General features: G+C 51.7%; 4 protein-coding genes across 4 annotated transcripts; 3 read left to right on the top strand and 1 right to left on the bottom strand.

Annotated features, from left to right (window-relative positions):
- Positions 1 to 240: 240 nt before the first annotated feature.
- SETTUDRAFT_151485 (uncharacterized protein) lies at positions 241 to 5,274 on the top strand (the record flags this gene model as incomplete). The annotated part of the gene is made up of 8 exons (XM_008028122.1): positions 241 to 352; positions 415 to 612; positions 667 to 1,858; positions 1,908 to 2,589; positions 2,637 to 2,728; positions 2,777 to 3,353; positions 3,398 to 4,510; positions 4,559 to 5,274. The coding sequence occupies 8 exons, from the start codon at positions 241 to 243 to the stop codon at positions 5,219 to 5,221; spliced, it is 4,629 nt and encodes a 1,542-aa protein (XP_008026313.1). The 3' UTR covers positions 5,222 to 5,274.
- A 1,524-nt stretch (positions 5,275 to 6,798) lies between these two features.
- On the top strand, positions 6,799 to 7,719 carry SETTUDRAFT_169395 (carbohydrate esterase family 3 protein). Its single transcript, XM_008028121.1, has one exon. The coding sequence runs from the start codon at positions 7,034 to 7,036 to the stop codon at positions 7,562 to 7,564; it is 531 nt and encodes a 176-aa protein (XP_008026312.1). The 5' UTR covers positions 6,799 to 7,033; the 3' UTR covers positions 7,565 to 7,719.
- Positions 7,720 to 7,796: 77 nt separating this feature from the next.
- On the bottom strand, positions 7,797 to 8,533 carry SETTUDRAFT_169394 (uncharacterized protein). Its single transcript, XM_008028120.1, has one exon. The coding sequence runs from the start codon at positions 8,499 to 8,501 to the stop codon at positions 8,127 to 8,129; it is 375 nt and encodes a 124-aa protein (XP_008026311.1). The 5' UTR covers positions 8,502 to 8,533; the 3' UTR covers positions 7,797 to 8,126.
- Positions 8,534 to 9,412: 879 nt separating this feature from the next.
- On the top strand, positions 9,413 to 10,998 carry SETTUDRAFT_110629 (uncharacterized protein; the record flags this gene model as incomplete). Its single annotated transcript, XM_008028119.1, has 4 exons — positions 9,413 to 9,562; positions 9,620 to 9,724; positions 9,753 to 10,188; positions 10,235 to 10,998. 4 exons carry the CDS (start codon positions 9,413 to 9,415, stop codon positions 10,996 to 10,998), a joined length of 1,455 nt encoding a protein of 484 aa, XP_008026310.1.
- Positions 10,999 to 14,307: the final 3,309 nt, after the last annotated feature.

Raw genomic sequence — 14,307 nt, 5'->3', positions numbered from 1 at the left:
CCGGTCAGCGCTGGGTGGCTCAGGCAGACTGCACTTACTGGTGATGGTATCTGCACGTGATACTGTGGGGCTACGTCAGTAAGCTTGGTTTGATGCACGCTAATCCACGCTAGCGGTGAAGCCAGCCAAAGGTGCAACCCTTCATCTCGCAACGGCATCAATACCCGCAGATTGCAGCCAGCGTCATTCCAACACACCGTCCGCTAACCACCTTTTACATCATCCGGTCGTGTGTGTTTCATGAGTGTGGCTGGAAATGATACACCAGCCCTGGGTGCCGCAGAGCATGTTTCTAGGCAAGCCCCAGCCGAACCTACGGTGATGGATGGGGACTCCAGCTCAAAAGTCACGGGTGCGCAAAACACCCCTTGTCGTTTTTTCTTCTTTTCCTCTAACACCACTTACTCTTTCCAGTCGAGTACCATGACCCGTCCGGCATCTTTGGCTTGATACACGAGGATCTGGCTGCACGGCTTCCCCTCCGCAATTTACATTGGAAGGCCCCCACGCGGCCATTGCGGTCAATCGACTCGCTGCATGTCGACCTCGTGCCCAGCCCTGAATCGGCGCAAGCTGCGGGTGTGCCGTCGTCGACCCTGGCACCGGGACAAGGTACGCCCAAGAGGACCGCGGATGAAATCGTCAGGGCACCTAACAAAGAAAAAGAGAGACGACATCAGATTCCCGGCCTGCGCCAAACGCCGTATCTCAGGGTATATCTCTTGAGATGCGATGATTCCGATACGTACAAATCGGCATCACGCAAATTGGTCCGCGAATGGGTCAAGGACCATACGCCGCCTTCTCAGAGTAGCACGTCCAATACCCAGGAAAACCATGATGCGTATGAATGGCTGATTCTGCACGTTGTGCTGCCTGATACGCCGGCAGCAAGCCAGACCAGTGGATCGTCAAGCGCGACGGCGGGCGAGAAAGAGAAGAGCGGAGCGGCTTCAAGATGGACGCGCGGGACGACGACGATTCTCGAGAAGCTGCGTGCCGATTTCAATGTCTCGTCCAAGTCTGCACCTGATCGCGTTGCGCAGATACGCGTGCCGAAAGAAAGAATCCCGCCAAACATGCTACCGGCTTCGGCGTCCTCTCATTCTCCGTCAGCCAACGAAAGTCCCCAAGAGCAGGAACGAGCTTGGGCGGATGTCATAGCTAGGTTCAAAGTGCTCATTCTTCTTTCATTCGATCTGCGTGTAAGTCAGTATGAAGAGGATATCCGGAAGAACGATGCTCAGCGCTCCTTTCCCGGCTGGAACTTTAACACCTTCTTTATTCTGAAAGAGGGCCTTGCCCGAGGCTTTGAGAGCGTGGGCTTGGTCGAAGACGCTTTGCTTGTATACGACGAGCTTTCAATCGGCCTAGACAGTGTAATTCGTGACCAGTCGAGTGAACAGGCACAGGGAAGTGTACTCCTGAGCTATTCCGACGATCTCCACCAAAAAGCAGCAGAGCTTTCACAGAAGGAAGGTGCCGCTGCGAAGAAGCCTCAGTCAGTTATTCACGACGACAAGCCGATCAACGCGCTAAGAAAAGACTACCGCGGACTAATTCTCGCCAACAACATCTCCGTCTTTGACTTTAGGCTCTACATTTTCGCCCGGCAGATGTGGTTGCTTCTGAGGCTCGGAAACTCAATGTCAGCGCGCTCCGACCTTGCGACTAAGCTGCGGCCTAGAGCCAACACTGGCGGAATCCAGTATTCAAACGATGACAGTGCCATTGGGCTGAGGTCGGCTGGTCAGACTCAGGACGCAGAAGATCTGTACTCGCTTGCTGATCTTTGCACGCGTGCATTGAACTTTATCACTTTTGCCGGCAGGCTGTTGCGAGACGATTTGATCAATGGGTAGGCTAAAGTGTATTGAAATCGTTGTTTTGGCTAATCTTTCTGCTAGTGCAAAAGCACATGAGACTACGTTCGATGACCATCTCATTGAAAACATTGTTCGTTCGTGGACGTTTGCTGCATTGGAGCAGGTGCTACGCGAGACGGCTACCTTTTCTCTTCCATTTACCAGGTCCACCAGAGATGCACCGGCCAGTTCTTCCGGTAAAAGCCGGTCCTTTAGTACTCGCAGCAAGGAAAAGAGTAGGAGCCCTGATCCAAAATCAAAGGCCCACCCTTCGCGCTCAACTTCATTGACCCATGGGCGGCCTGTTTCAGAACTGCCCTATACGCAAAATGCGTCAAATGCCCAGGTCGTCTTTGAAAATGGGCAGTATCACGATCGAGCAGCTCCGGGCCAACCAAGCACTCTACCTTCTGCCAAAAATGGCTTGCAGGAACTGGCTGGCACGAGAGCACAGCTTCTCGCCATACAACGAAGATTGCTTGAGCATGCGGGCAAGAACTTGGGGTGGAGCATAGGGTGGAATGCAATTGTTGCTTCTCTGACTGCGAAAGAAGAGCTGACCGACGTGACTTTGGATGAAGAGGAAGAGGCAGAGCTTGAGGCGGAACGAGAGGCTTCAAACACAAAGTCAGATGCTGAACTCGAGAAGTCGCGTCTTGGAATATCTGCTGGAGTACTAATCACGGCACTGTCGTCGTTGAAGCAGTTTCGACAGTTTTACGAGGTAGGTGGTATAGTACGACCTTCACCAATACTGCTGACTTTAGATAGACCTTGAGTGATCTCATTGTCAAGCACTACATGGCTGCGGGTCAGAACAAGTCAGCAGAGACTGTGCTTGGTGACCTAGCGGCTCTCAAATTGTAAGTGGCTACTGATGCTGTTGACGACTTGGCCTAACACAAGAATAGCGAGCTGGGCGACTTTGCCGCAGCGGCAATGTACTTTGGGCGTATGGCCTCGTATTTTGCAGAAAGCAGATGGAATACAGTCGAAGCTACTATGCTGAGAATGCACGCACGCTGTCTGAAAAAGCTCAATCGCAAAGACGAATATGTGCGGACTGTGTTAGATTTGCTAGCAAAGTCGGCGGCGAGCCGGATGGCATCTAAGAACTCGAAGCGAATCCGTGCAAACGATGCATCTGGCGGTATTCCGGAGTGGCTCAACGATGATGATGTTGATACCACTGACGTGTTCCACGAGATTGTTGCCTATTCTCAACAGTTACCGTACGATGTCACGGTCCAGATGGCCAAATACTTTAGCGACATCTCGGTTGAGCCATATGTGCGACACTACGACGACAAGGACGGTTTCCAGCTACGTCTTCAATTTAGACATCTCCTTGAGGATGAGGTCGAAATCAAGGCAGCTAAAATCAGACTGGTCAGTGCAATCTCCAACCAAGCCAAGGACGTGTGGCTTGAAGAGACTGGCACTATACAGCTGAAGAAGGGCCTGAACCGCATGTGGATCGGCAGCAATGTGAGTCTGTTGCCGTCATTTAGATGCATGGCTGACTGGTGTAGGTGAATACCACCGGACCATACATGGTGGACAGGATTGTGCTGGAAGCAAAGCGCATCGTCTTTGTGCACGAGCCTCTTCAGAAGACTGAAGCAACAACACCTCTGGGCATCATTACATCTGTATCCGCACATTCACTCAAAGCAGCGAAGAAAGCCCGGATCCTGTGTTTTCCACGTAGCGAAGCATTCCAGGCCCGCATCTACCTTTCGCATCTGATCCATATCGACAAGCCACGTCATGTCGAGGTTGAGTTCTCGAGTGGCTGGAACGAGATAACGCATGCAGAAATCAAGCTCAAGTCTGCCTCTGCAGGACTGCGACTACGCACAGCAGATGCAAGCGTAGCGACTGGTGACGTGAAGCTGGAGGACAACAAGCAAACTCCCGGTGTCATTGCCATTGGCGAGATGCTGGCGCAATCTGCAGCCACATTGAAAGTGCCTTACGACATGGAAACTATCCTACAGGACCTTAGCATCAAGATTGATGTCGACTATTATACCGAAAAAGGCCAGTTCCAGTACACTTCATCCTTCATCATTCCGGTGGAGCTGCCGTTGGACGTCAATGTACACGACCATTTCAAGAGCAAATCCTTGTTCTCCAAGTTTAACATCAAGACTGCAAGCCACATACCACTGGAACTCTTGGACACTTCACTCGAAGGATCAGAAGAGTTTGATGTTTATGCACCCACGCACCCGAAGGAAGCACTCTATGTGTTTCCGAGACAACCAGTTGCAGTCACGTACAAAGTCGTGAAAAAGACGATGAATGCTGCTCAGAAGCGAATTAGTCGAATTAGCACGACTGGTAGCCTGTCACTGTCTGTCGAGTACCGCTGTCTCAACGAGGATGTGCTAGATCGCATGCGAAAGATGTTTACCGAGGCGGTCGAGAGTAGTCCGGTTCATCGTTTGGCTCGCCTGCTGACTGAGACTTTTGTCAACCACCTCGAGCATACCATTCTGCCACCCCAATATGAGAAGATGGCGCTCATTGGAAGGCTCGACCTGGGTGCATTTGAGGATATGGGCTGGACCGACTGCCTTGAGAGCTTGCCACTTATCATCCGGGATGATACGCAGACGTGGCTGCAGAAGTGGCATGAAGTAAGTGATCCAGAAGGGCTATTTGACCCAAATACTAATGTGTTGAAGAAAAACAAGGTAGTCTCTCTCGTGACGGACACCTCGCCAAACAAGACGCATCACGCCGCTGCCCCTCCATCGCCACATCCACCGCGACGCATGATAATAGCCGTGTCCATTCCGCAAACACACATCCTGCACACCGCCTCGTTAACCCTCAATTCACCATCGGCCACGTCCCAGTCTCCCATTGCAACCGTAGGGCAACCCCTCATGACGACGCTCCGTATTTGCCACACTCGCCGCTGGGCCTCACCCTCCAGCCTCGTCTCAGCCGCCAACCTATCCGACCCCACGGAGCCCATTGACTTTGTCTACACCATCGACGCAAACCCCGAAGTATGGCTCGTCGCGGGCCAACGCCGCGCCTACTTCACCGCAACCGAAGACCAAGAGCATGAATGGCCCATTGTCCTTATCCCACTGCGGCCAGGCAACACGCTCCTGCCACACGTGGAGATTCGGCCTCGAATCAAGCCAAAGGTTGTTGATAAGGAGAAGGGCGGTGCGCAGGAAGTAGCTGAGATTCTCAACTGCGAGACGGATTGTTTGAGCTATGGTGATGCGGTTGTGGTGGCTGAAGATGTTCGGTGTAGTACTGTGGGTGTGGCGGATATGGGCGTGGGACCGCATAGGAATGTAGTTTGGTTGGAGAGCAGTGGGATGAGTTGAGTTGTGTAGTGTGTAGTGTGTATTGGGGAAGTGGGGTGGATGATGTGTAAGAAATAATAGTCTCGATTGTTTGTTTATGGGTGGTTTCAATGTGTTAACGCAGCGAATCTCACAACGCAGTGAAGTATTAAGTAGTTTCAGTTATTGGATTTGTTCTGTTACCAAAGCCGTTAGATGGACTGCTTTTTCATCTTGCACGCTCCGTATGAGCTGGTATGGTACGCAACATGGCGGTGCAAGCATGACATGCTGCTAATTGGCGTAGTAGAATAGACTATAGAGTACATGTTGCCGCAATAATGATTTTTCAAAAGGATAATGGCAATTGACTTTTGCGCTTCTGTACAGGCATGTCATTCATGGGTACAGTACTTAGCGCCACAACCGTGTGACAAGGCCAAGGCTAATCAGCAAGTGGGGCCCGCAGCCGCGACAAGTCTATTTCCGCTGCATTGCACAAGACATTGCTCCATGCCATGCCATGCCATGCATCCAGAAACAAGAAGAAACAAACAGGGTTAAATTGGCGCCCCCCTCCACCTCCCTGCTTGAAACACCGCTGTACACACATAATTAACCGAGGGCTAAGAGCCCCCTCCCCCCTCCCCAAAAAACTCACCCTTGACATCTCAGACATCATGACAGCGTAGCCAAGTATGGAGCCGTGTGTGTGTGTGTTTCCCACCGGAAGAAACCCCACAGCAATATGGCCGTGGGCCATGTGGGGTCGCTTTTTTTTTTCCCGACAGACATACAGTAAACCCCCGCTTTTGGTCGATACTTTACTACACCCGTACTTAATATCTGCTTCATTGCATGTGCAGCCGGGACGGGCTTTTTTTTCCATATAATATATATCGCCTACGTAGAACCCCCCCCCCCCCCCCCGATGGACAAGCATGGCAATGTATGTAGTTGAATGCATCCGTACGTGCGAGCCGCAGTTATCCAAACGGGTTAAGTAAAGTAAGTAAAGTAAGCAGCGGGGAGCGGAAAAAAAACACACACAAAAGCAAAACGGCAAGCAGATGTGCTGATTTCCTTGGAGAGAGAGAGAGAGAGAGAGAAAAGGCGGAAGATGTCAAGCTTTGCCAATCGGATATTTGGAAACACACATACAGAAAAAAGGAAAAAAAAACGAAACGAAACGAAAGGCGCGGCGGTATACTTACTTAGACTACTGTATACTTACTTTAGACTAGCGTCTTGGTGCTCAATCAATTTCACGGAGAAACTCCACTTTCCCAAGACGGTGTGTCAGTTTGATGGGCGCCGCCGGCCTCTTAGCCGCTCTCTTTTTGCGCTGTTTGTTCCTTTGCGGTACTGGTAATCTAAAAAAAATAAAGGGAGGAGGAGGAGGAGGAGGAGGAGGAGGAAGAGGATCTGGGGTAAATTAGATTAGACTAGAGTATGGAGAGGGGTGTTGTAGTAGTAGGGCTGACAGGGTAAAAAGGGGAGGATGATTTAAAAAGCGGACATGTTTCGTGCCGGAAGGGAAATTGACTTGCTTTCTCCTTCTCTCTGTTTTTTTTAACAGGTTACTTGCTGGTGCGCAGAAAGGAAACTTGGGGGAAATAACTGATTATAAGCGTCATCATGTTGTCGCATCTTATGAGCCGGTTGGCGGTGCCGTGGGCTATACTTGCTTTCTGTAGGTCCCCCCCAGGTCCTACTCTACTTATATGGTGTAGTATGATCAAGGTAAAAAGCACACGGCTAATTATACATTCTGTAGTTCTCGTCTCGGTGCAGGCGCTCCCCCATGAGACGCGCTCTGTCCTCGTCGCGCGCAAGACAACCAACCTGCGCATCATGCCGCTCGGCGACTCCATCACGTGGGGCTGGATCAACGGCGGCGGCTCCAACGGGTACCGCGAGCGGCTGCTGTCGGACCTGACGGGCGGCGGCTTCAGCGTCGACTTTGTGGGGACGCAGAAATCCGGCACCATGGCCGACAAGGACAACCAGGGCTTCCCGGGATACACCATCAACCAGATCCGCGGCGTGGTTTCGGGCGGGCTGGCCTTCAAGCCCAACGTTGTCTTGCTGCACGCAGGTACAAATGACCTCAACAGAGGCAACCCTTCGTCGGAGCCGGATGCGGATGCGCCGCGCCGGCTCGGCCTCCTGATCGACGACGTGCTCAAGGCGGTGCCCAACGCAGTCGTGATTGTCGCCAAGATTATCCCGTCCAAGAAGTCTGGTCTGTCGGCTACCATCAAGACGTTTAACAATGCGCTGCCGGCGATTGTGGCTGCGCGCGCAAACCAGGGCTCAAAGGTTTCGCTCGTCGATATGAATGTGCTGAGCTTGAACGAGCTGAGCGATGACTTGCACCCGTAAGTACTCCCGTTACTACTAAGTGGAAGTGCGTGCCTGTGCTAACTGGTTGGATAGGAGTGCCGCGGGATACGCACGCATGGGTGACATCTGGTATGCTGGTATCAAGGCTGTTGCTGACTCGATTCCCGCGCCTGCTTAGGCCGAGTCGTGGTTGGGCGTGGGGTAGTGATGCATGGTTGCTCAAGTCAAGTAGCACGTGTTGAATGCAAACAGTTGATTCTTCATTTCTTGGGCTGGATTGACCTTGTCGTGTCAGTCCACGTCTGGTTACCTAAGTCCTGAGATATATCTATGCAAAGCTAGTGAGGGCGGATGCGTTGCCAATCTGGGCTAGCTGAAAAAGAAGAAATGTTTCGATACTTGTCAAAGGGCTGGGGAAACAATCACATCATGAATTGGTTGAAATGAAAGATCAGACGACTTCCTCCATGCACGTTGATGTTGGGACATATGTGGCCCTCTTTTACCGTAACTCCGTCGCTCAAGATGTAATGCAAGTATTCACTCCCACGGCGCGTGGCGTCTAGTTGATGTTGCCAACTCGTCTCTCCCTTTGACATTCTCAGTCCTTGGGAAGCATGTCCTGCTCGCTGCCGTCTCTGGGTACGTAGTTGATGCCGGCGCTCTCGATGAGGCCAATAATATCATCTGGGAGGATACCCTCGACCTGAGTCGCGTAAACGCCCGGCTGGTAGCCCTCAAGACGCTGGTACCGAGCGACCCAGCTCTTCGAGGTATCGGCAACCGTGATGAGGCCTTCAAATACCTGCGAGGTACAGTCGTTGATTTGTTCGGGGTTGCCGGTGAGCTCGAGGATATCTTCGCAGTTGGGGCAGCCCTGCGTCATGAACTGCTGCTGGGTGCGGACTATGGAGCAGACCATGCAGGCGCGCATGTTGCGCTGCTGGTTTGGGGGGATGTACGCGCCGCCGGCCATGTTTGCAAGCTCGTCGGGGTCGTTGGCGTCAGGCGCAGGGTTTGCAGATGGCTTGGTAGGGGTGGGATGCGGGCGTCGAGGGCGACGGGCAGCGGCAGCACTTAAATAGGGCTCGTGTGCTGGCGGGTCGTGGTTTGCGTGGTAGCGAGGGAGACTGGCGACTGGCTCGGGCGCGTGGTGCTGTCTAGAAGCTTCGGCGCGAGGAAGAAGCAGCTGGGTGTGGACGCGGTCTGGGAACAGGGCGCTCTCGAGAGCAAGAGGGCGACCTTGTCCCACGGCCCCGGAAGCTTGGCGAGGCGCTGGCTCTGGGCCTGACTGCGCTGCTTTAGAGAGGTTTAGTGCCTCGCGTGAGGTTGCGCGATCGACACTGTCCAGCTCGTGCCCGAGCCACGGTCTCTCGTGCACACGGCTGTCGTTGGCCGCCGGGCTGCGTGAATGCCGTGAGGCGTGCGCGGCGGAGCTGGGCTCTTGGTGGTCGGGCGCAAGGCTGGCATGCTGGTGGCCGTCTCGTCTGGTGGCCGTGGTGACGGTTGCGACGCCCTTGCGCGCCATGACGGGCGACGGCTAGGCGGGCGCCGGGCTCGCTTGCTGGCTGGAGCGCGGGCGGAGAGTTGCAGCTGGAGTGCTAGTGGCAAGGCGAGGCGAGCGACTGAGGGCGGGACCAAATTGCTCGATAACTTTTGGCGGGCAGTGCGGGCAGCGAGTCTTCACGTCTTTGCCTCCAGTTGTGGTTGTGCGTCATTGCTTGCCAGCCGCTCCTTCTCTGCTTCGCCCCTTCCCCCCTCCCCCCCATCGCTGCTTCCTCGCCGGACAGCCGCCACGCCCGTCGCGCCTTCCGCAATCGCACGCTTGCTGCTGCTGTCTCGCATCGACGCCCCGGCCCGTGCCGCCTTCCATCGTATCGATACACCATGGGGAGCCCGCCAGACGAGGCGACCAAGCTCAAGGACCAGGGCAACACGGCCTTCCGCAACCAGGAGTGGGACAAGGCCCTGAGCTTCTACACAAAGGCCATCGAGGCATACGCCGCCGAGCCGTCCTTCTACACCAACCGCGCCCAAGTATGCTGCTGCCCGCCCGCCGCCTTGATGATGCCACTGTGCTAAACGGCTCTGCAGACATACATCAAGCTAGAACAGTATGGCTACGCAATAGCAGACGCCGACAAGGCAATCGAGCTCGATGCCAACAATGTCAAGGTACCACGCCCGCAAGCGCCCGCTGTCAATGCGACGCTAACCACTCGTCCAGGCATACTACCGCCGCGCCTCGGCCAACACGGCCATCCTCAAGCATCGCGAGGCCCTCCGCGACTGGAAGCTCGTCGCCAAGAAGGCCCCCAACGATGCCAACGCAAAGCTGCGCATGGCCGAGTGCGACAAGATTGTCAAGCGAGACGCCTTCCTCAAGGCCATTGAAGTCGAGGATGCGCCCTCGGCCGCAGAGGGCCTGGACCTCGAGCACATGGTAGTCGATGCCTCGTACGACGGCGCCAAGCTCCAAGACAAGATGACGGTTGAGTTCATCGACGACATGATTGAGCGATTCAAGACCGGAAAGAAGCTGGCCAAAAAGTACGTCTATCAAATCATCATCGCCGTCATGGACATCATCAAGAAGGAGCCCACCATGGTCGAATACGACATCCCACAAGGCACAGAGGTTACCATCTGCGGTGACACCCACGGTAAGCTGCAGCAATGCACATGGTGGCGCACTTGCTAACAAACTAGGTCAATTCTTCGATCTCATGGAGATTTTCCGCCTGGCTGGAAAGCCCTCAGAAAAGCACGCATTCCTCTTCAACGGTGACTTTGTCGACCGAGGCTCGTGGTCCACCGAAATCGCACTGCTACTGTACGCCTACAAGTGGCTATACCCCGACACTTTCTTCCTGAACCGCGGCAACCACGAGACGGACGATATGAACAGAATGTACGGCTTCGAGGGAGAGTGCAAGGCCAAGTACACGGAGCGCGTGTTCAAGCTTTTCTCAGAGTCCTTTTCTGCGCTTCCCCTGGCAACTCTGATTGGCAAGAAGTACTTTGTGCTCCATGGCGGTCTCTTCTCAGACGACAAGATCACTCTGGATGACGTACGAAAGCTCAACCGATTCAAGCAGCGACAGCCAGGACAGTCTGGCCTGATGATGGAAATGCTGTGGACCGACCCCCAGACAACTCCTGGCCGAGGTCCCAGCAAGCGCGGTGTCGGCCTGCAATTCGGTCCCGACATCACCAAGCGCTTCTGCGAGAACAACGGCCTCGAGGCCATTATTCGATCGCACGAGGTGCGCATGGAGGGCTACGAAGTCGAGCACGACGGACGCTGCATCACCGTTTTCTCAGCACCCAACTACTGTGACAGCACCCACAACAAGGGTGCCTTTATCAAAGTCGGCCCTGACTACAAGCTCAACTTTACGCAATTTGACGCGGTCGCACATCCAAACATCAAGCCAATGGCGTACGCGTCACACATGGCTGGCATGATCTAATGATACTGCGAACGATGAGAATCTGTCATTATTTGCAGCAATGCATACTTGGGTGTTCTTCGGCGCATCAGCATCACCGGAATCGCTTGGGGCTTCGTTTACTCTTCAGGATTGATTGGGACGGGGCGCTGCTATACAAATGTATTATAGAGATGGTCGGTTATGATGCCGATACACGCCATAAGTATCCAAATTTATGACATGTGAAACTTCAACAGCACAACTCTGCCATGGTCCCAACGCTACGGTGCGCTGCCCCTCATTGCCCCTCACATGTGGGCCCCGCGCCTTGCATCCCAATGCGGTTAACTCTGCTGCTGTGATAAACAGGGTTCGCTGTGTCGTGACTGTTCTACAAATTCGTTTACATTGGTGTCGTCTACTGTGCAATATACTAGACATGACTAGCATTTTGAGTAATGATCAAGAAGTTAGCTATTTGCATCAATGAGTATTGACTGATTGGTTGATAGTAATATTTATTTCTCTCTTGATAGGAAAACAATCACAGGAATGAATCAGGAGATGGATTCAATTGAAATTTAAATGCTAAAGCTTGATCAACCATTTGACAAGCAGCGCTTGCCTAGCTACTCTTTCTTTCCTCCATCTTGGCGTTGTCATGTGATCTTACCAACATGCCGCTCTATATATCGTCTTTGTACGTGACGGCTCTTTTCTAAACATCTTTTTGACCTTGCTTACTACTGCTTTTTCAAATAGCCTTTTGCAAGCTCTAATAAACATTTTATCAATTACTATTTCTTTTTTGAAGGATGGTGAGGAAAAGTAATGGTGAATAACATGGCCACGTGATATGGATTCTGGGAGACTCACTCATAGTAGTCGGGCAATGTACTTGGGTACAGTGGAGCAATACAATGCATGTTGATCATTGCCGTGTTTTGGTATATGTAGTAGGTAGATAAGTGAGGGATTTGTCAGACTGGATGATTATAATAATTCAGCCAGGAACACAACGTAGAACTCATGTAATAAGATACTCATCTTAGAGAAAATAGGACTAATCCTCTAGAATCTACGACCACATCGTATATATTCCGCCGAAATATCGAATCTGCAAAGTAGTTTTATCCATCAATCATAACGCATCTCCATTTCACATAACGCCATACAACACATCCATGTATCTATCTATCCTGAGTTGGAAACCATTCTATCCACAAACGCCTTGCAAACCCCATCTTTCACTTTTACCACCCCAGCTATGGATTTACCGTACCGTGGCACCAGCATTCGCACCTGGACTCTGGACCTGGCGTAGCGAAGCCCCTATCAAACGTTCCTTCACACTAATCTCCACATTAGCCACCCACATAACGCACATTGGTTTCAAACTAGAACCCGAATGCAATGGAAATTCAAATCCAGCTTACCCAGAAAAAAACACGTGTATGGACATGTGGACATATCCTCTTTAAGACAATTTGAAGGCTGTGTCAGGGTGTTAGTAGGGATGGTTACACGGCACGCTAGATGGCTTCGTAATACGTACGCCCCATTCCGCTGGAGCAGGAGTGCAGTGCGTCATGGCGAGTGCGCAGCCTGCAAGGGGCAGTAGAGCAAGGATGCTAGAGAGCTGCATTTTCGCCTATCCCTATTGTACCCGTGTATAATCTCCTCGTTTACTCTCAGCTTTGTGCATGGGCTTTTGCCAGTAATAGTACGTTTGAGCTATCATTATATACTGGCAAAATAGTAGACGACAATCATGGGGCGCTAAAAACCTAGTTTGCGGTATAAAAAACGGCGCATGCAGAGTGGTCGTCGGTGTCACTGCGGTAATGAAGAATACGAACGAGACTACACTATACTGCCTATCGCGCTGCTCATGTATGGTTTAGTTGCTCTGGCGCCATTAGGGAAGCGGGGGATTTCTTTTCTCTCTCCGCCAAGCAAAGATGGAGTGCATGTGACGTGGAGAATTCGCGAGATTGTCTACTTTGTTGTGAGAGGCTCTGGCACGTACCATGTCACCGTAAGGATGACCTGGAGAACGCTGCAGTATCCATGCTGTGGGTTTCCTTAGTGTTAATCTGGGGTTTCTTTGGTGCCTAGTGGGGTGCCGGGAACTGTATTTCTGCTACTGGGATTTTATAGGTGTGAGCAATCGTGCCAATATTACATCAAGCGTGGGTTTGGCATGAGTGTTGCACGTAATCCGTACTGCTAGTTGCCCTTTAGTAACACACCAATACCCCACACTTGACTCTAATATAATTTACAATGTGCTCAAGGTACTTGGGTGCAAGTAGGTATACCGTCTCCACTAAGTGTAAGTAGGTAAAGATATTACGTGACACTGTAAAGCCCATCTTCTACTTACTCTTCTTCTTTTTCTCTCTGAGAACTAGGAATATGCTAGAAATCGTAACTACCCATAAAATCATATCTTATTGACGGTAGAATGGAACATACGTTTGAAGCAATTCTAGGCCCGTTGTTTTAGTACACATGTCCCTATGCATCTGCTAGATACCTAGCTGCCTGTTATGGACGAAGAGGACGCCTGGTTGCTTGATCGACATACGCACTGAGATGAAGAATACGAATCTACATGCAAGTTATCGGGCCTGTATCTTGTCGCTCCGACACTAGCAGGTGGGGATTCTGCTAATCTAGCCAAAGATAGTATGGTTTGGAATCGTGTAGGGCAGCTTCTAGAAGCGTTCCCTGCTTCGCACTATCCGACCTTGATACTTTCTGGTAAAAGCGAAACGTATCTAGGTGTCGCTATATAGATTAGCTTTTTAGTTGTTTGGAGCAAATATGCATAGTACCAGGTATCTATCGAGTTATATCTAGATGCATTCTCACACATGTATTCACTAGTGGAACAGCCCGTCTATTGTATTCTGTGATAGCGCTAATCCGTCACTAATACTCCTCTTTAAGTAGAGCAAGAGCGTTTTCATTCAAAAGCCCAGCTTCTGCTTTGCACTATTCTCTCTCCTAAGGACCTAGGTCTTAAAGTCTTTTTAGCCAGGAAACTTTATTTCATTGAACCATGCCTAATGTCTTGTCAAGGCCGGATGTAGCCAGGGTTATCTATGGCCTTCGGTAGAATTATAAAGAATAAGAGAAGCGCTGCCGGCGCCCAACCGATCGCGTACATATACGGCGATACTGTGCGGCCTTGGCTTGCAGCCACTCTGCAGAGTTCAGCCCCGAGGATTGCCAAAACCCATTTGGGTACCACATCGCCGTGTCGATAAACTTGCTTGACTTATGATATGCTAAACATCGGGCACAATTGACTTCTCGCCTTCCAGCACTACCAAGACGATA

Source organism: Exserohilum turcica (assembly GCF_000359705.1).
Source record: "Exserohilum turcica Et28A unplaced genomic scaffold SETTUscaffold_22, whole genome shotgun sequence".
NCBI lineage: Eukaryota > Fungi > Ascomycota > Dothideomycetes > Pleosporales > Pleosporaceae > Exserohilum > Exserohilum turcicum.
The sequence above is the reverse complement of the archived record's forward strand: the minus strand, read 5'-3'. Positions and strand labels throughout refer to the sequence as shown.